This window comes from Podarcis gaigeae (assembly GCF_964106915.1).
Source record: "Podarcis gaigeae genome assembly, chromosome: 1".
NCBI lineage: Eukaryota > Metazoa > Chordata > Lepidosauria > Squamata > Lacertidae > Podarcis > Podarcis gaigeae.
In genome coordinates, this window is record NC_139678.1 from 65439671 (window position 1) to 65459682 (window position 20012).

The 20012-nt window shown below is 42.3% G+C and overlaps 1 protein-coding gene and 1 long non-coding RNA gene across 2 annotated transcripts in view; one reads left to right on the forward strand and one right to left on the reverse strand.

The window, feature by feature from the left end:
* Window positions 1-53: 53 nt before the first annotated feature.
* On the reverse strand, window positions 54-616 carry LOC310838743. Its single transcript, XR_014561147.1, has 2 exons — window positions 488-616; window positions 54-444 (listed from the first exon to the last, which is right to left on the reverse strand). It is a non-coding gene; the product is annotated as an uncharacterized lncRNA (long non-coding RNA).
* A 358-nt stretch (window positions 617-974) lies between these two features.
* The window catches only part of QSER1 (glutamine and serine rich 1), a 40369-nt gene continuing 21331 nt past the window's right edge, over window positions 975-20012 (forward strand). Inside the window, exons 1-3 of the mRNA XM_083724456.1 lie at window positions 975-1432; window positions 17538-17641; window positions 18399-18560. Coding sequence (XP_083580582.1) covers window positions 1305-1432; window positions 17538-17641; window positions 18399-18560 — 394 coding nt within the window. The 5' untranslated portion in view covers window positions 975-1304. The remainder of the gene's footprint in view (window positions 1433-17537; window positions 17642-18398; window positions 18561-20012) is intronic.

The window sequence follows — 20012 nt, forward strand, 5'->3', positions numbered from 1 at the left end:
AGCCTAGAGAAAGCATGCTATTAGCAGTGGCCATTCACAACGCAGTCCTGGTATTGGTTAGCTAATTAACATGAGGCGGATTTATTAAAACTTACATTGAAGCCACTGAATTAACTGTATGTTTGCATACAGGTTATAAGTGCAGGTATATTTGTTGCAGAATACTTACACAAGCATGTTCTCTATTTCTGGGAGCAATGTTAAACCAAAGGAGCTAAGCCGCTAAGGGAAACATGAAATAGCTACTGCCATGGGGTGAGGAACAGTGCATGTCCTGTTTTCAGAAAAGAAGCATGTACAATATTCTGTTCAAGCGTTTGATTTCTCCACCTACATTCCAAAGCAGAGAAGCAGCTCACACCCACCCACTGGAAACTCTATGAACTTTGGGGACATTTTACACATTACCCACAACAACAAACCGGAGGCTCTCCAGCATGTACACTCTGCAAGCAGAAACAGCTAATCTTGGCTTCCTGGATGAGACACGTGTATGACACTTCTCACGTCGACAGCTTTAAACATTCATAGTTTTGTAAACTGGTAGGCATACAAGCTAAAACAGTGCACGAGGGAGAAAAAAAATCTGAGGAAGGAGTGTCCGCGTGGCTCCAGAACTTCTAGCTCAGTAACGGAAAACCATTTTCACCTGCACACAAAAAAGATGGCAAAGCATTCCCCACCGCACGGCGGCCAACACGGGTCCTTACTGCAGCCCATCCGAAGTATGCAATTCCCAGTCGCCATACCAGGCTTCGGCTACCCCGAAGCTTGACAGTATTTAGGGCTCCTCGGTTATTGCCCGCATTCTGACGCGCCGCCTTTCCCGGTTCCGCTCTGTAGGCCAAACTCACTCCTTCCTCCCTTCCTTCTCCCGCCGCCGCTACGATTACGGATCCTCGGCGGCGGCGGCAGCGGCAGCAGCAGCTGCTTCCCGTGCTCTGGAGCCCCAGTAAACTGTGGCGGGGGTGGGAGGGACATCCTGGTAAGCGGCAGCAGCAGCAGCCCAACATGGGTCTTCGGCTGGGCTGCTTGCAGCCGCCGCTCCCCTAATTACGAGCCGCCCTCCCGCCCCTCGCGGCGGAAACCGAGGGGAGGGCCGCGTCGGGGTGGCCGCCGCCGCTGCCGCCCTCCTCCTCCTCCTCCTCCTGCGAGAGTGAAGGGGGGGAGTCGCTCCCACCCGCTCGGTCCTTGCAGCTGCAGCCGCCGCCGCCAAGCAGCCCTCCCGCCTCCGCCCCCTTTCCCTTCTCCCCGCGCGCCCAGGCCCCGCGCGGAGCCGCGGCGTCCCCTCCTTTCCCGCTCGGATGATGGACAGGAACTACCCGGCGACCCCCAGCTACCCCGACCCGCTGGCATCGGTCGCCGCCGCCGCGTCCTCGCCGCCGCCCTCCGCCTGGGCCTACGAGCGGGGCGCCAGCAGCCTCAAGGCCAGGTAAGGAGGGTCCGCTCTGCAGCCGGCGGCTCGCCTGCTGCGGGGGCTGCGCCAGGAAAGGCCGGGGATTGGGACGAGGCCTCCGGTGCCCCTCGCGCCCGCGGGGCGTGCCCGTCGCTCCTCGAAGCGGCGGAGGCGCCGGCGCTTGGGGAGGCTTCCCTCCTCCCGAAAGGAGAAAGCGGCGGCGGGCAGCCCTTCTTCGGCGCTGCGGGGGCCCAGGGCGCCGTTGGGGTTTGGAGGCGGGTGTCGCGAGGGGAAGGAGGCTGGGAGGGCGAGCAAATAAGGGGCAATGAGAGCCGGTGGATGGCGAGGAAGGCGGCTCCGTGGTGTAGGAGAGGACCGGGGCGGGGGGCGCGAGGGTGATTCGGGGTTGCCATGCAATCCCCAAACCACGTTTCTCATTTTCTCTCTTCTATAAAATCACGCTTTCTGCAACTTGGAGCGTTTTTTCTTCCTTCCCCTCGGCGTGGGAAGAGGGAAGCCACGCATTCCAAAATTAGTCCTCCTTTTCCCTTCACCCCCTCCCCCATTAAAGTGCATTTAAACTCCTAAGAAAGCGGGGAAAGTTGCCCTACTTTTCGTCTCCGGCTCCCAAGGGGTGTGTGTGTGTGCGCGCGCGTGTTCACCAGGCATGTTGGAGTTCAAGAGTTCGTGTTTACTTTTTACGTTGCCTAGGGGAAGCCCATCTCATACTGTATCAACTTTTTGTGTGTGACGTCTTTGAGATCTTTGGAGGAAAGTGGGGAAGGCTCCCCCACCCCCATATGTATACAGTCAATCCTAGTGGGCAGAGCGAGGCTTTAAAGGTGTGGCGCAATTTGTTAAACGACACAGTTTACAGAGGGAAGGAGTGTGAAGAACAATACCGTGTGCTTTGGAGGTTGAAAGCGCAGAGTTGGCAATTGGGGATGGGCATTGCTAACTCTGGATGATCTCATCTTAAGCCGCCAGAGTGTGTTTTGGGTTCATCTCATGGCTTCCCAGCATCCACGCATCATTTAGATTTTATTATGTTATCTATTGTTTTACTATAGATAAAGGCTTATGGATGTTCTGACTCTTTATGCTGAAACTTGCCCAAGAGCATAAAACCCCCAGGGGTTTAACGGAGTAAAGTGTGGAATAATGAATGTGATCCTTTTATATTTCCTTTTGTATTGCTTTTTCATACATGCTGGCAAAGGTGCTTTTACCATGCTGTGAGTAAAGAAGCTTTCCCTACGATATATATGTAGGTTTAACTGTATATATTTAAGCAACTTGTGCTTCTTAAAACAAGTGAGGGATTTTGCATGTTGAACCTGAAATCCTGTTGGGTGTTGGTATGGAACAGGTGGGACCTGCAACAAAATGTTGCAGTGGATCTCTGAGCTGGAACAACAGTGGAAGAAATTTTTATCTCCACCAACCAATCTTAAATTATATTATCTTTCATATTTTGATGACTTTAACCAATTTTGATGCAGTAAGTGAATTTATAGGCAGCTCTTTAACATTGACCGAGGAGCAGTCATCCAGGTGCCTCCCCCAATAATCCTTTAGCTTGTTTTAACTTAGATGTAAGAGATTTTTAAAGAAAGTGCTGTAATTAAAAACCATGCTCATAGGCGAAATCAAAATAGGTGTGTGATGCTTTGGCCCATGAGGAGAACAAGGAAATCTTATTTGCTGGCAGTCAGGCTTTGATAAGCTTGCAAGGCTTGATAATTCCCTGCCTTGCAAGTCAGTCCAAGCCTGCTCACCAGCAAACTAAGAGGAGAGTGGGAGAATGAGAACAGAGGAAGCTGCCTTACACCTAGTCAGGTCATTGGTCCACCTAGCTCAGTTTTGTCTACACTGATGGGCAGTGGCTCTCCTGGATTTCACACAGGCTTCTCTCCCAGTCATACCTGGAGATTAAACCTGGGACTTTCTGTGTCTAAAGCAGATGCTCTACTATTAAACTACAGTAGTACCTTGGGTTACATACGCTTCAGGTTACAGACTCCGCTAGCCCAGAAATAGTACCTCGGGTTAAGAACTTTGCTTCAGGATGAGAACAGAAGTCATGCTCCTGTGGCACAGCAGCAGCAGGAGGCCCCATGAGCTAAAGTGGTGTTTCAGGTTAAGAACAGTTTCAGGTTAAGAATGGACCTCCGGAATGAATTAAGTACTTAACCCGAGGTACCAATTCAATTCAAAATCCTTTATTAGGCATAGCACACCACACATTAACAAACAAACATCATATACAAACTGTATAAAATACGGGTACAGCAAACACAATTTATCCTAGTCCTATTCTTAACTCCCAGACATTAATCGATGTACATGAATAACATAATACAATATAAAATATACACGCAGCAACATCACCTACCATTAAAAACCACTAAGTCTCTTTATCATGGCCCGAGGTATCACTGTACAGCCTTTCCCTACCAGAGAATTTTCATTGTTGATGGCCAGGCTCAAAAGATCACGGAGATGGTAAAAGCTGATGAGTTAAAGTTGGCAGGTGCTTTGTCATGTGCTGCGTGCTTTTTCTCATCAGGGGCTCTCACTCACTCCCATAGCCAGGACCATGTAATAACTATGCTTTAAGTCACTTGCCTGATGATAGGTAAGGGCAAATTGAGGGGGAAATATGTAGAGATTTCTTGCTTCAAGGGTCCCAAAGCAGAAGGGTAACTGAGCAGGGGTGTTAGGGGAGGGGCAGTACCCATGGTGGGGGCCATGTTGTGTTCCTTCTGGGGAGGTTTGTCCACATTAGATCCCTATCCTGCACTCAGCTCTCACCTGTGGCTCCCAGAAGCTGTCAGCAGGCGATAGCAGCCACACCAGGGAACAGCTTCAACTGACCGGATAAACCAAGTGAGGGGTAGCTGATGGAGCTCAAACCCTTTGTGAGTTAGGGGCTTTCCCACATGTGAAGACAGGCTCATGTGGATTGAGCGGATGAGACCAATAGTGGGTCTAATGGTCAAGAAGTTGTTTTCTGCACATGCTGCATGTGAGTGGCAGATGGGGCCTGTCAACCTCGGAAGGTAGCCCATCTTAGAGAAGGAAAACTCCGGTCCTAAACTTATGCTTACAGGATATTTTCAGGAGAATAAAAGGCTAAGGAGTAAAACCCTACAAAAAAACCTGAAATATTTGCCCTGCTTTCCTTTGGCGGATCACATCAGCAAGGCCGAGAATGGGGTCTTGTCATCTGAGCAGCCCAATACCTCCATACACATACAAGGCTTTTGCCCTGTGGAGGTCACTTCAGTCCTGCTAGCACAGCAGTTTTATTTCGCCCCCAGAAGCACGCTCCATTGTCTCTTGAGACAGATAGATGCCAACAAAGCTGTATTCATGTAGCCTACATTCCATAACATGAGGGCAATGTACAGATGCAGTCCTCTGTCCCCTTTTGAGGAGGATTTCACCTTTTGGGGAAGGAAACGTTGAAGGAAATGTGTGTTTGCATATATTCTGGCTTGCTTCCCTTTAACAGTAAGCATGGGGCCAGCATCTTTGCAGTTATAGGGAGCAAGTAGGACACCACAAAAAATGTAGTATATTTTCGGCTCTTAAGAGAAGTGCTCCTGTTCAAAGAACCACCCAAGCTGGACCATGTAGCACTATTCAGACCTCTAGGGAGGAAGGTCACCTTGCCCCTCATGTCTTCCCATGCTTGCTATATGGTGTTAAGGGAGCTCAGTTTTGGGGTTGATTGGTAGCTCCAACCCTAAGCATTTTACTGTCTTATGAAGGAGGCGAGTGGTTCTGGATAACATTCTTTTATTCCATCTGAATCCTGTACAGTCCAGTTCCATGCAATTCCATAACCTATAAGCAGCATGAGACTTGAGCAATTCCTCCCCGCTTTTTCATTTCCCCCTTCGCCCCTAACATTCTATGTCTCTTCTAGTTTACTAATGCAATGTGCCTAGCTTTTGCTTCCATTAGCCCCATTTTTCATTCTCTGGAGTAAAGTGGCTGCAGTTCGTAAAAGAGAGTAGAGAAATCTAGGATTTTAGCATAGGTGTGATTGCCTGCATGCCTGCCTCCCACCCCTCAAAAAATAACACGTGACAACAAATACAGGAGTTCTTGCTTGTAGAGTTCAAAGTGAACCCAGAGGTTGCCTTTCCAGAGAGACAAGTTATTCTATATTTCATTTCCTCTATGTCCTCAGTGTTCTGTAGGTCAATGTAGTGATGTTAAATTCTCGAGAATATTCTTTTGACTCCTCAAACATCTTAAGAGGATAAGTCACCATGTTCGTCTCCACTGGTAACAGAGCTTTCACTTCCACACTGATCATCTGCGAGATCATAAAATAACGTTGATGGTTGTGTAAAATTCAATGAGCTTGTTAGAAGCTATATTTTCTTCTCTTCTAGGAGTTTTAAGTTGTGAGCTACATATGTAAGCTTTCCTGCTCTGTCTATAGTAAGCCTATTCCTTTTTGCTGAATGAATAAGTCCATAAGTACTGAAGCTATGGTGGCATATTTAAAATGTCCACAGCCACTCTGCTAAGCTTTGAACCAAAGCATGGTCCCTTCCACCAAACCACTGTATCCACTTATTCAATACATATGACTTGCTAAAAAAAATCTTCTTTAGCACGATATACTGCCAGCTCTGCAAAAATATCTTGTGCATCATTTGGTGCACTTGCTGATATTTTGAGATCAATGTACTCGGTACCTTGAATTTGTTCATTTCATGATAAATGAACGCCATTATACTTTAAATCAAGGATATTTGCAGCAAAGTGAATTGGCTGCAATTTCTTTTCTTTTCTTTCTTAACTGCCTTTTTCATCTATTTCTCTTCTTGCTTTATAAGGGGGCTCAAAGGCACCACTTTTTCAAAGTGATCTTCTAGTTCTTTAAATGACTCAACCAACCAACCTCAAACCACTTTGGTGTGTCCGATTCTAATAACATTATCCATTTCACTATTGGAGCAATAAGGTCATATTTTATTCTTCTGTTATAATGTGTACATGTTATAGGACAAGTCAAAAAATACAGCTGGCATGTTAAGGTTTGATACAAATAAATTCAGTAATATTACAGCTTATTATTTACTAGATTTTTAAAATGTGGGTGGCAAAACTGGTTCTTACTTTAGAATTTAGTTTGCAGAGAATATGCTCCAAGAGAATTTTCTAGCAGAGAATATTCTCAAGACTATTCTCATTCTCGGGAATATTCTCACCTAACATTACTAGTCACATGACTGTCAGAATTCTTTTAATACAAGCACCTCCCCACTTACTTTGGGTTTACATTCCAACGCCCCCATAAGTGAAGTCATGTAAGAGGGGAGCACTGTCTAAACACCTTTTAAATGCTCCCTCTGCCACACTCTCTCCAATCCAGATCAAAAATACTATATCATGGGGGTCACCATGGGGTCACCATGAGAGCCATGAGAACTCTCCAGCTCTCTCCTGTCATTTCTGGGTATGAATTGAATTATTTATTTATTTCCCATGGCCACATGCGAGTAGAATGTGCATAAGTGTGTGTGTGAGGGGTGCCTGTATATACATTCATATGCTAACATGTATCAAGGAAGTCCTGTAAGTACATACAAATCATTATTTTGGGGTAATCCTGTGTCATATTAAAACTGAGTTGACTACCTGAGCTCCTTATTAAGAGGGGGGAAAGTGTGACCTGCAACAAGATGTTATAAGATACTTTCCTGTCTGAATAGGATCGATCCATTTTATGGGCTGGCCATGCCCTCTTATAGCAAGTTGTTCCATTTGCACCTACCCTGGTTTTTGCATTGTCCCTGGTTTTCCATTTTTTTATTTTCCAGGTAAGAGTCAACATTCATGGCTACTGAGTATGATTGTGTTTTTTTAAGCAGTGATTATTTTTTTGTGTGGGCAGGGGCGTGCACCTGTTAGGTATTGGTGACGTTTTATTATACTTTTTAAACCTTGGGAATTCAGCTAAGCATTCTTTAAAAATAGAATAAACTAATATATTATTATTAGGGATGCGGATGGCGCTGTGGGTTAAACCACAGAGCCTAGGGCTTGCCGATCAGAAGGTTGGCGGTTCGAATCCCCGCGACAAGATGAGCTCCCGTTTCTCAGTCCCAGCTCCTGCCAACCTAGCTGTTTGAAAGCACATCAAAGTGCAAGTAGATAAATAGGTACAGCTCCGGCAGGAAATTAAACGGCGTTTCCGTGCACTGTTCTGGTTTCTCCAGAAGCAGCTTAGTTATGCTGGCCACATGACTTGGAAAAACTGTCTGCAGACAAACATCGGCTCCCTCGGCCAGTAAAGCAAGATGAGCGCCACAACTCCAGAGTCGTTCACAACTGGACGTAACTGTCAGGGGTCCTTTAACTTTACCTTTAAACTAATATTTAGAAGAACAAGTCTTGCTGAAGGAGAACCAGCATTGCTTCTGCAAGGGTGATTCCTGTCTCACTGGCCTTTCAAGAGTTCTTTTGAAAATGTCAGCAAACCTATAGAAAGAGGTGATCCAGGCAGCATTGTGTTCTTAGACTTTAAAAAATCTTTTAATGAAGTCCTTCACCAAAGACACCTGAGAAAGCTTAGCATTCATGGGCAGGTCCCATATTAGAAAGGGAGTGATGATGATAATGAGAAGCAGCTGTGATTTGGCTGCTGAGAGTAACTAGGAGATAATCAGATCTGGGTGGGGTTTTGGTTTTTTGCAAATCAGCTGTAGAGAATGTGCTTCAAGTTTAAAGCAGTTTGACTTTCTTTAATCTAGATGACAGAGGTGTACATTATGAGAGCTGACAATTCAATGAAATACTGGTTTGTTTACACAGAAGACAATATTTACTTCCTGTGTATCCAAATATATCACATGTGGTGAACACTTATTGTGCCCTGAGATAATAGAGCATTTTAGTAGCTGCCTACTACTATTTGCATTGTACTATTCATGTACATAGGATTGGACTTAAGAGTCCTATCAGCAACACAAGATGTGGTCACGATTTGATACTTATGCTGATATTAAAATAACATCAAACCTCTGGGTGGATGCAGCAGGCACCATAAGCATTTCCTCAAAGCTCTGTGTCCCAGATACAGGGTCTGGTGCCACATTGAGGTTACCTGTGTGCTGTTACATGCCCTTAAAGAGTAAGACATCCTAAGGGCTGTGGAGACACCCTAAGACATCCTGGGAATTTTTTCCTTGGCCTTTTAGTGGTATTGATATTTACAGACAGAAATAGTTCTGCTGTACTTGCTAAGCATAGAATCTAGATCTCTAAGTACAATGCAAATTACCATTTGTGCAGTATGGTTGGGACTGCAAGATAAGTAAATGTTTCTTTTTTCTGTCACTCACTCTAGTTATGCTTTGCAGACAGAGATGTCTGTTTTAAAAAAAAAGTACAGTGGGCATCATTTATAGCTTTGCTTGGCAGATTTTGAAATCTAGTATCCAAAAGACAGAGAAAACAGACTTGATCATGCAAGATCTTGTGGATGGTGAGATTTGAAGTGCTGTTTCTTCATATGAATGACAATGGAGCAGAGTCAAATGTCACCAGAAATCTTGGTTTTGTTTGTTTTTTGAGCAAGCTAATACACCTGTTTGTTCTTTTTTTAAAAAAAAATGCTTTTGAATGCATGACTTGTAGAGATTCTGTCTTCTTAGTTCTCTTATTTACGTATGTTCTAGCAATTTCACATCCCATGTGAAGTTGAGAGGAGAAACTAAAATTGTAAATAAAAAAATATATATGCCTGCTGTGCATCATATAATAACACATATGTGGAGAAGCTACATAAGTCACTGTATGTATGGTTTTAGCTTATTTCTAGACAAGAATTGCTCCTGTCAGTGGTCTCAGGCATTTACTACAGAGATTGGTGATTCTGGTGAATAAGGCAGCTAGATATTATTTTAGAGATTTCATTTTATGATTTATCTAACATGTTCCTTCCAGGGACCTCAGGGTCTCTTAAGTGGTTATTCTCACAACAATCCTTTGAGATATGCTAGTCTAAGGGATGGTTACTGGACTCAACTAAAAAGTGCCATTCAACCCCAGGCCCCTCTCATCCAAGTTTGACACACTGTTCAGAACACTACATTAGTGTTTTGTTTGTTGAGGTTTCTTTCCTGTGCCTTAGTAACATGCAAAATATTCAGCATGGACGGGGTTGCCTGAACTCAGAGTTGAATAGGGACCGAGTTGCAGGAAATAGGGAGCTGAGAAAATCAAGATCGTCCGACTACTTCATGAAACGCGTGTCTTGGACACTTTGTAAATATATTTAAGGGCTATGGCCTTTTTGCTTTTGTAGCTTTCAGATTGTTACAGAATAAATCATGGCATTTCCCGATGGATTTTGCCAACTTAATTTTTGCAAGACTAGAGACAACAGGTCTAATATGAATTAAGTTTGGCGCTGTCATTGTTCCCATTGTCTGTGTGCAATAGCCCATAATGATAGTGGGGTCATCCAAAATTTGTACTTTGGGCAGATTGTAAGTGCTGAAAACTAAGTGAACTTGCTCCAAATTATATAGTGCAAAATCTGCCAGAATGCCATATCTTAGTGCCTTAGCGGATGTGGATGTGGAGAATATACACGGATGTGGAGAATATACGCACAGTTTCAGATGCAGCAGTATAAGACCCCTTTAGCTGGCATTTTGCTTAAAAATGTTTTTTCTCTTGGCCATGTGTTGTTGTTTTTCTTAAAATTGTTCATTAACATAAGTGTACCATCAAAAGTGGTATCAGTTCTGTACTGGTTCTAGATTCTGTCTCTGCTTTTCCAATGTTCTTTTTTACTCTTTGTTAACCAGTTATAGATAGGCTTTCCAAACTTGCAATTCCTTTCCTTTTGCTGAATTTGTTTATTGTCTTGCAAAACACTTGTACAGTATAGTATAATTGCACTGTTTTTAGATGCAGTAGAGTTGGACAAGATCTTGAAAACCACATTACAGTTAAGCACACTTTTGAAATTATCTGGGCATGCTTTGTTCTCTCTCTGTGTGTGTATATAGATAGATGATAGATTAGATAGATAGATAGATAGATAGATAGATAGATAGATAGATATAGATATAGATATATTTTTGAAAAGGGTAATACAAACTGAGTTTGTATTGGTTTTCTGAGGTGACCATAAATCATCTTTCACAGCATGTTTGTGAACTATTGGTTACCCTTTACAGATAGGTAGCCGTGTTGGTCTGCCATAGTCAAAACAAAAAAAAATCCTTCCAGTAGCACCTTAAAGACCAACTAAGTCAGTTCTTGGTATGAGCTTTCGTGTGCATGCACACTTCTTCAGATACACACAGGTATTGGTTACCCTGTATTTTATTCCATCTTGGTGTTCATAGGGACAACAGCAAGTTATTTGAGCCTAATATGCTGTATATTTTCCCAAAATGTATGACAGATAATAGTTAATTCATCCTACAAAGGTGAATGGGGTCCATTGACTTTTTTTTTAACATAGCATATATAGTTTGGCATGATACTGAGAGGGGGGGTAAAGCCTGGCAGTAGCCCTGGGCCAGGCTTCCTCAACCCCAACCCTCCAGATGTTTTGAGACTACAATTCCCATCATCCCTGACCACTGGCCCTGCTAGCTAGGGATCATGGGAGTTGTAGGCCAAAAACATCTGGAGGGCTGAGGAAGCCTGCCCTAGGCACTGGTTCTGGGGTGAGGCTTTGCCACCACCTCAGTGGTATTCTCAAATTTAGCACAGAAATATATATGCCGTTAGTAGCATATGTTCTATTCTCAGAATCAAAGCATTGCTGTGGGTAGAGCAGAAACAACCGTGTAGCAAAAATAAAAATAATGTACTCATTTCTTGATTCTGATCATTGTTTAGATGACATTGCCATCTTTAAAGAATAAGTCCATTCATTTCTCTTCCTGGAAATCAGTGTCTTCTGTAAATAAATCAGATGTGTGGTTTTTTTGCCAGGTATAGCCTCCACAAGCCTTTCTTTTGTTCTTTAAGATTCGTCTGCGACACCATCATTTCAATTGGTTGGTCATCAGCTTCTTAGTAGAATTTATCCTGTGGGCCTACCTTACCAAAAGGATTCTTCAGAAAAGCCGTTCCTGCCTTTTGTTACGTTAATTATTGGAGATATTGACAGAGCAACTGGCTGCAGATATTCATTTGCATGCCCAAGGGAGTCATATTTGCTATAGAGCAGGAATGGCTGGCTGTTTTTTTTTAGTTCTGTATTGCTTTGTTACCACATGACCGGGGGGGGGGGTGGTGTCACATGGCAAAGGTGCTCAAAATCCTATGACATAAAGGAACTGAAATTAATTAACTGAATAGAAAATGAATTGAAAATGAATTCCCAATTACCCCTCACCATTAATTTAATACTGCCTGCCTTCTCAGTTGCCTTTTAAAGAACACACACACACAGTTAATGATGCTCATCAAGAGTGCTGCTTTTTAAATCTCACAGCCAGCTCCTGGAGGCATATAGGATGGGAAAGGATTGAGGGCAGTAGGAGAGAGCATCACCTGAGTTCCCCATGAGGCTGGTCCTTTAAAAACCTCTGGGCACACTGCTGATTTTCTGGAGTACTAGGGACTGGGAAAAGGAGTGTGCACATGAAGTCATCCAGCTACCACTTCTGCCTGAGAGATCGAGTCTTATCCTTCATCAGTTCCATGAGTAGTGATGGCACCGAAAAAACCATTGCCATTGAGAGCAGATCAGAACATGCCAGAAATGGAAAGGAGCACTTTGATCTGTTTTTTTTTAAGAGTTCTGGCAAAGCATTGGAACATACCAGAACGCTCCTTCCTGTTTCTGGAGTACTGTGAACTCAGCACCACCGAAGCCAATGTTGTTTGGCAGAGCTAAATTTGTTTAGCAGGGTGGTGGGTCTTTAAAAAAGCTTGTCAGGACATATCAGGCACGTGGCCTGGTGGTACACTGTCACTGATACATTCATGAAATGATGGTACAAATGTACTATACAGTTGTACCTCGGAAGTCGAACAGAATCCATTCTGGAAGTCCGTTCGACTTCCAAAATGTTCGACTTCCAAAGCATGGCTTCTGATTGGCTGCAGGAAGCTCCTGCAGCCAATCAGAAGCCTCATCGGACATTCGGCTTCCAACATAATGTTTGAAAACCGGAACACTCAATTCTAGTTTTCAATTGTTTGGGAGTTGGAACATTCAACTCCCAAGGCATTTGGGCACCAAGGTACGATTGTATACTGTGTTAGCCTGGTTTCACATAACTAAAAACAATCTGGATGACAGTATGACTTGCCTTCAGTTGGACTGGGCTAATGGAATATCTGTAATAATACTTTCTATCCAGTCCCTTAGTTAGCCCCGATGCCTTTTTTTACAGTTTTCCCCCCTCAGGCTGTTGAAAGGCAAGTCAACCTAACAACTGAGCTTTCTGTGTCTTTGTTACATATCTTCCCTTCAGCACCAATACAATCAGCAAGTGATGCTAAACAAAAGGTTACTTTTTTTCTCTCCCTTAGTTGAAGCAAAATCCAAAGTTTGTTTTCTTAGAGAGAACTGGTACGATTTGGATTGCAGCTTTACTTAAATTAAAATTGAACTCCGGTTTAGATTGATAATAGTGCTTCTGTCACTCTTAACCAGAGTGTTAAATGTTTTAGTTTGAGGGGGTATCCTCAAATCCATGTCAGTTTCAGAACATTTTTGTTCCTCAGATGCTCACTGACAATAATGAGCACATGTCTGGCGAGTGCTGGCAGATGGTACAAATTGTGAGTAGTGAAGCTGAGAAATGTTCTTTTCCTTTCTAATCCAGAATTAAATTGGAGGGGGGGGGGAGTCTTGCCTCCCTACGGACCCAGATGGGTGACATAAGCCCTTTGTTTTTCTTAGATGTGAATGGCTTCTGTTGCCATCAGTCATACCTCTGGTTACGTCCGCTTCATGTTACGTTCTTTCAGGTTACGTCCCGCGGCGACCCAAAAGTACCGGAAAGGGTTACTTCCAGGTTTCGCCGCTCGCGCATGCACAGATGCACAAAATGACATGTGCATGCCCAGAAGCGCCGAATCGTGACCTACACAGACGCGCCACTGCAGGTTGCGCTCTTTTCATGTTGCGAATGGGCAACCAGAGGTACCACTGTATAGGGGGCTTCTTCCTAATAGCAGCCCAACAATTCTCTCTCACACTCTTTCAAAAAAAAAAAAAAAGCCACTGGCGGCTTCATGCTGCAGAACCTTTGCTCTTTTTTTACTCTTGGTTTGCTCTGCAGGTTAATGCCTCTGTAGGCTTGCCACCGCCACCACCTCTTGTATCATTTTTGTAACTGAACTAACTATCAAATTCAGCAGATTCCTGACATGACAATGTAGATTTTTCTTAAGGGTGTGTCTGCTTTGGATTTCTTAGTTTTATTAGCTGATGTAAAGAGTGGGGATATAAAAGAAATGGCTAATTTTTAAAAAGTTTTCAAAAATAATATTATCTTATTTAAATGTAGATTTACTTCCGTGATGCTTCTGCCACCTGCCTCTGCCTGGTTTTCAGATTCCTCTTCCCATTGCAGAGATCTGTGCCGCAACACAAGCATTTGCTGAGGATTTTTAGTGACCACAGTTGAGAGGAAGATGCAGCCTCATTTCCCAGAACAGTTAAAATTCACACGACTCTAGATCGAGTCCGTAATGCCAAATAATATGTAATGTATACAGTGCAGTCCAGAGTCTCATAAGTTCTCTGCTCAAGCCTCTACATTCATTCATTGAGGATGGAAGTTGCTCCTTCCATTGGTGAAGGTGTTTATGTTCTCTTGTTTTGGTTGTTTGCATATACCGGTAGGTGCTCCAGATGTTTACTGGAAATACAGTATAAGTTTTGTGGAGTACAATAGTTTTGAGAAAGAACGCAAGTTGGAGGGGCCACTAGGGGCGCATCAGAAGATGGCTGACAATAACATCTCTCCGACCCACACGAGGTAATTTGGAGGCTGTGATGGGAGTAAATAGCCTCCCTACCCACCCCCAGGATTGGGGGGGGGCTGCCCTTGCCTGCTGTGCCCTATACCACCCCCGAATTTGTGGGGATGGGGGCACTAGGCAGAATGCCCTCCTGTGGATTTCGGCGCTCCTGGACGCTGCCTCTGATCTGCGCCTCTAGCTGCAAGAACTTCAAAAGAAATTATTAGGATGAAGCGAATGCACATATTTCAAGGAAGGAGGGGGAGTAAAGACTGCTAACAGAAGAGATCTCTGATAAACAAGACGAGTCGGAGGAACATGAATCAATCAGATGAAGATACACCAAGACTCGGTATGGCAAAGGGACTGGATGGGGGAGGAGGAAAAAACTTTCCTTTCTTTCCTCTATGTGATTAAACAAGAATCCCCCCCCCCCCAAACACGTCAGAAATGTCGTTTGAAGGACTTAAGCAGTGGATTTACGTCTGTGTGGAGATAAACTTTCTAACCAAAGCATGTTTTAAGAAGAGCGTGGAATGTATAAGGGCTTTGGAATGACGCAGTTAAAAATACCGTCGCCATATTGGGAAGTTCTGTCGGAGGACTTAAGTCTGGGAGGAGAAATAGAGAAATAGAGCTGTTTTTATATTGTGGGTGAAACTCCTCAGAGGGACTTAAGAGCGGCAGTTCTGTGATTAATGATTGAAAGAGCAATGTTATCTATGAATGCGATGATATATGGAAACCATCTCGATTTGAGGATTGGACGAATGGAAAAATTCACACAGGATTATTATTGGTGTTTATCGGCTTAAGGAGATTATCAGAAGAGATCATAAAGAAAAAAGAGAAAATATACGAACAAGATGAGATGTGGAAACAGCAAGATAAGACTGGATAGAATTATGAACTTTGTTTGGACTGATTTGGACATTAACACAGTAGCAAGAAGATGATCAGAATCCCCCTTCGGATCTTGAAATATGGGTCCCCTCAACAAAATTTAAAATTCGGCTTTGTAATTCGGAATTTATGTGATGTGATTTGATTTGATTTGATTGGCCGGTTAATAAAAATTATTTTTTTTAAAAAAAAAAGAGAAAGAACACAAGTTGAGATGCTGGTGCAATTCTGTTAGCTCTTTCTAGCAAAGTACATGCTATTTTAATAATAATGTGGTTTTGACCCTTCTGCTAACATTGGAGGTTCCCATAACATTCTCTTGTTTATTGTTAAACATTAGTTAGGCAGCACCTAAAGGAAGTGGAAAAATACTAAATTTGTATTTTTTCAAAATGTACATAAAGTAGTAGAATGACTAAGCACTTGTTTAAGATGTTCATAATAGTTCAATATGTGTCTTTTAGTACAGTATAGATTTTCAAAGTAGAGTGATTCCAGCAGCTCAGTACTGGTGTCAAAACCAAAATATACTGCATAGTTTATAATAGCTCCTTCTCTTTTATATGACATGCATGTTTCTGCCACACTAATATATCAATAATACCATTTCACATTAAACGTACATTCAAATTGTAACAGATTTTAAAAGAAACTTAAGTATTTTTCTTAACATAACTTGCTTTTGCTCCTTTGTAACACAAATTTGAATTTGACATTTTTAATTGCTACTAAAATTATCACTATTACAAGTTGAGAACTAAGGATCATTCTTCGGTAAATACTATGTTTTGGTTGGGCAACATACAGCCCACATCTAAGCATTACATTTTTCATGTAGCATTATTTTCAGGTGGTGGGTATGCAGTCCCCACCACCACCAAAACAAACTTGTCTTGGTATATTTTCATGTTGGCTTTTCTTAACAGGAGCCTACTCTGTGCATAGGCACGCGGGTGGCACTGTGGTCTAACCAGTGTTTCCCAACCTTGTGCCTCCAGATGTTTTTGGCCTACAACTCCCATCATCCCTAGCTAGCAAGACCAGTGGTCAGGGATGATGGGAGTTGTAGGCCAAAAACATCTGGAGGCACAAGGTTGGGAAACACTGGTCTAAACCACAGAGCCTAGGGCTTGCCGATCAGAAGGTCGGCGGTTCGAATCCCCACAACGGGGTGAGCTCCTGTTGCTTGGTCCCTGCTCCTGCCAACCTAGCAGTTTGAAAGCACGTCAAAGTGCAATTAGATAAATAGGTACCGCTCCGGCAGGAAGGTAAACATCATTTCCGTGTGCTGCTCTGGTTCACCAGAAGCGGCTTAGTCATGCTGGCCACATGACCTGGAAGCTGTACACCGCTTCCCTCGGCCAGTAAAGCGAGATGAGCACCACAACCACAGAGTCGTCCACAACTGGAACTAACGGTCAGGGGTCCCTTTACCTTTACCTTTACCTTTACTCTGTGCATAGTCACCACTTCCTCTTGTTTGTTTTACCTCTGACGCGGGAGGCCAGACAATCATGAAGGGAAATGTGGAAGAGGTTCATATCTGTCAAGAGGGCAAGTGTGGTGGATCCTCAACTTCTTCCCCAGCCTTGGAATTGGAGGGGAAAAGCAAGGATCCTCTTGCAGCTGCACTGTACTTTAGAGGCATTCAAAACATATGTGGAGACCATCACCCTTCTCCAACCTACCCAGTCTTCAGGGTTGGGGGGGGGGGGAGCTTAAGCAGTAGGAGTTGGTCCACTAGGGCTTCTGGGGCACAGCCCTCCCAAGGAGAACATCAAGCAAGCAAATTCAAAAAAGAAAAACCCTCCCCAAATTTCAAAACCACACACGCTGCCCTATCCTGCACACATTTTATAATTTTATTTGAACTCGGAGAAGCTCTGCAAACATTTTATGTGATTGAGGTCTCCGGAACTCAAGACAACTTTAATCCAAAAATATAGCTCTGCATACTGCCCATATGTGTCTAGGAAGAAATAAAATAAGTCAAAGAAACAAATTTCTGTTTTGATATGTTAATGTTTTAAACGTGGTTTTGTTGGTTTGGTAAACTAAAGCAGCTTTCTTGGATCAGTTGCTGATGCAAAGTTGTGTAAAGAATTGGCACTACTACAGATCAGTAACTCCTGAACCGCTAAAGTTCCTGTTCTTTTGAGGTTATTTTGCTTTATCCCTTTTTGTGTGATTGTCAGACTTATTGCTGTCATGTTGTTGTTTTCACTAATTTTACGTGTTATAACTTTTACTTTTTCCCCAGTTTAAGCTATGGAGGAGGGCATTCATCCGAAACAGATTTTCACAGGCAAACATATACAACTTCCCACCAGCTTCCCGCATACGCCACTACTTCCCTACCCGCCGGTAATAATTCTCTGTGAATCTTCAGTTTAAATGGATATGTTTCTCAGTTTTGTATAAAATCAGTTATAAATTTCTAGCGCACTTCTAGCAGATGACTTAGATGCTCACAAGGGATAGATAAAGGAGAATGTTTTGAGGAATGTGCATTATCATTTGCACTATCCTGGTAGTGCTATTATGCACTTCATCAAATAAAAATGTTTTTACAAAATATTTCATAAATTAATGTTTTAAGTAATTTCTGTTTCCCTGTCACCACCTTACCTGCATGACTAGCTGTCAAATTTCTGAAGAGTGTGAACCTTTTTTGGAAGGAGAGTGAAATGTACAGCTATTTTAAAGGCACAGCTACAGATAATCTGCTCACTATTCTTATGCTAATTACATTTAGATGTAATTACATTTAGAATTACATTTAGGCTGTTCATGTGGACTGTTCAATCTTAAAAAAATGCGAGTTAAAAGATGAGCATGTAATTTATGTTGAAACTGATGGTGCTACAATTCACATACATTTGAAGTTTATTTAGATAATCTCTACTTCCATTATCCCAGTATCTCAATACATTCTTCTGTCTTTCTTCCCCCATTAATTCCTTGCTTGACTTAGATGTCGTAATTTACCCAAGATTAGCCAGCAAGTCTTATGGTTGAGTTACATGTCCATTGAATGTGTGGCTGCACACTTAAATGTGCAGCATATTGTGTAATGTGTAGTTTTTTGTGCTCAGACTCATATATGATTTGTTTGTTCTAGGCCTTTCTGGGATTTTTGATAACACTATGCACAGCAGCAATAACAACACTAAAGATACATCAGTTATGAATTTTCTCTCTGCAATTGAATCCCGCAATGCTCAGGCTGTTTCTTCAGGAACTTCTCTCTTGCCACAGTTCAGAGCTCCAACATGGCAGCCAGGTGACATTTTCCTAATTTTCAGAACTTAAGTCTGTTGTTCCTCTATAGATAAGTAAATAAATATATGAAATATAAGTATCATAGAGAAATTAAGAGAGAATGTTTGTTTTTAATTTTTTTCCATTTTGTTTTGCATTTCTAGGGAAATATTTTCATTTTAAGTGTTTTAAGTCTTTAATAAACATCTATTTTGACAACCATATTTGCTTCAAAGGTACTGCATTTGTGCCTAACTGCTATTTGTAACTAGGTATATAATCCAGTTATAAACACTTAACGTTGGATCTCTTCCTGCAAAACTGGTCTAACTTCCTTGCAGGACAAAACTGGTAATTGAACTTCTATGAAAATATTAGTCTTGAGTCAGTTTAGCATGTGGGCTCTCAGGGCTCATGGTGTGTCCGTATGCAGTCAGAAGTCTTTGATGTCTTTGACAATTCAAAAACCTAGCAAAAAATCAGTGGCTTGCTAACATATTTGCACACTTGTTAGCAGGGACCATCATGGTTGCAGTCTCTCTCCCCTGTGAACAATAATGTGTAAATACAATATTGTATTTATTGAAGAACTTGCATGGTAATAAGAAGCACATCAGAAACTCCAAAAGACCTAGTGCCATTTAACTATATGTTGATAAAACACATAAAAACACTAAAAATAGACAAGAATTTGTTGTATATGTGTCACAGGTTACATCTAAGGCATTTAGCTAAAATAAAAGTCCTAGCATATTGTTCTCTTGAAAAAGGTCCTGAATTCAAGATTAGTGCTATTAAATCAGTTGTGACATTCTTTGAAATGGAACATTCTTTGAAATTGTGCCAATTTTTTATGGTGGTAGGTTTCCTAAATAGAATAAAGTAGTTCGTATTGACTTCAGTGTAGTTTTAAATTGAATATATTGGTGGCTATTTTAATAAATTTATTTGTATTTCTCCAACATAAAATAAATAAAAGTAACACAATAAGAAATAATAAAAGCAGTAGATTAGAACATTTTTAAAACACAACAAATTGGCACAGTAAAATTTAAAAGAGGAATCCCAATGTATTTCAAGGGGGCAGGGAGCATTTCACAGTCTCGGTGCCTCTATTGGAAAGGCTCTGTCTCAAGAACCTTCCTGTTAATTTAGCATAATGTCACATAAGGGTGGGACCATGAGAGCATCAGATACAGATCTCAAGTGACAAACAGGCTCAGCTGGGAGCAGTGGACCCTAAATTAACATGGCTCCAATATTTTTAGAGCTTTAAAGATTAAACAAGCAATTTAAATTGAGTCTTGAAACAGTCAGCAAATATGGTTGATTAGAATAATACACTCCAACCTTGTGTGTCCTATATAACATTCTGGATTCTTTATTTTAGACCATTTGTAGTTTCGGAACTGTCATTAAAGGCAGCCTCACGTAGAAAGCTTTACAGCAGTCTGGCCTGGAGGTACTAGCATGT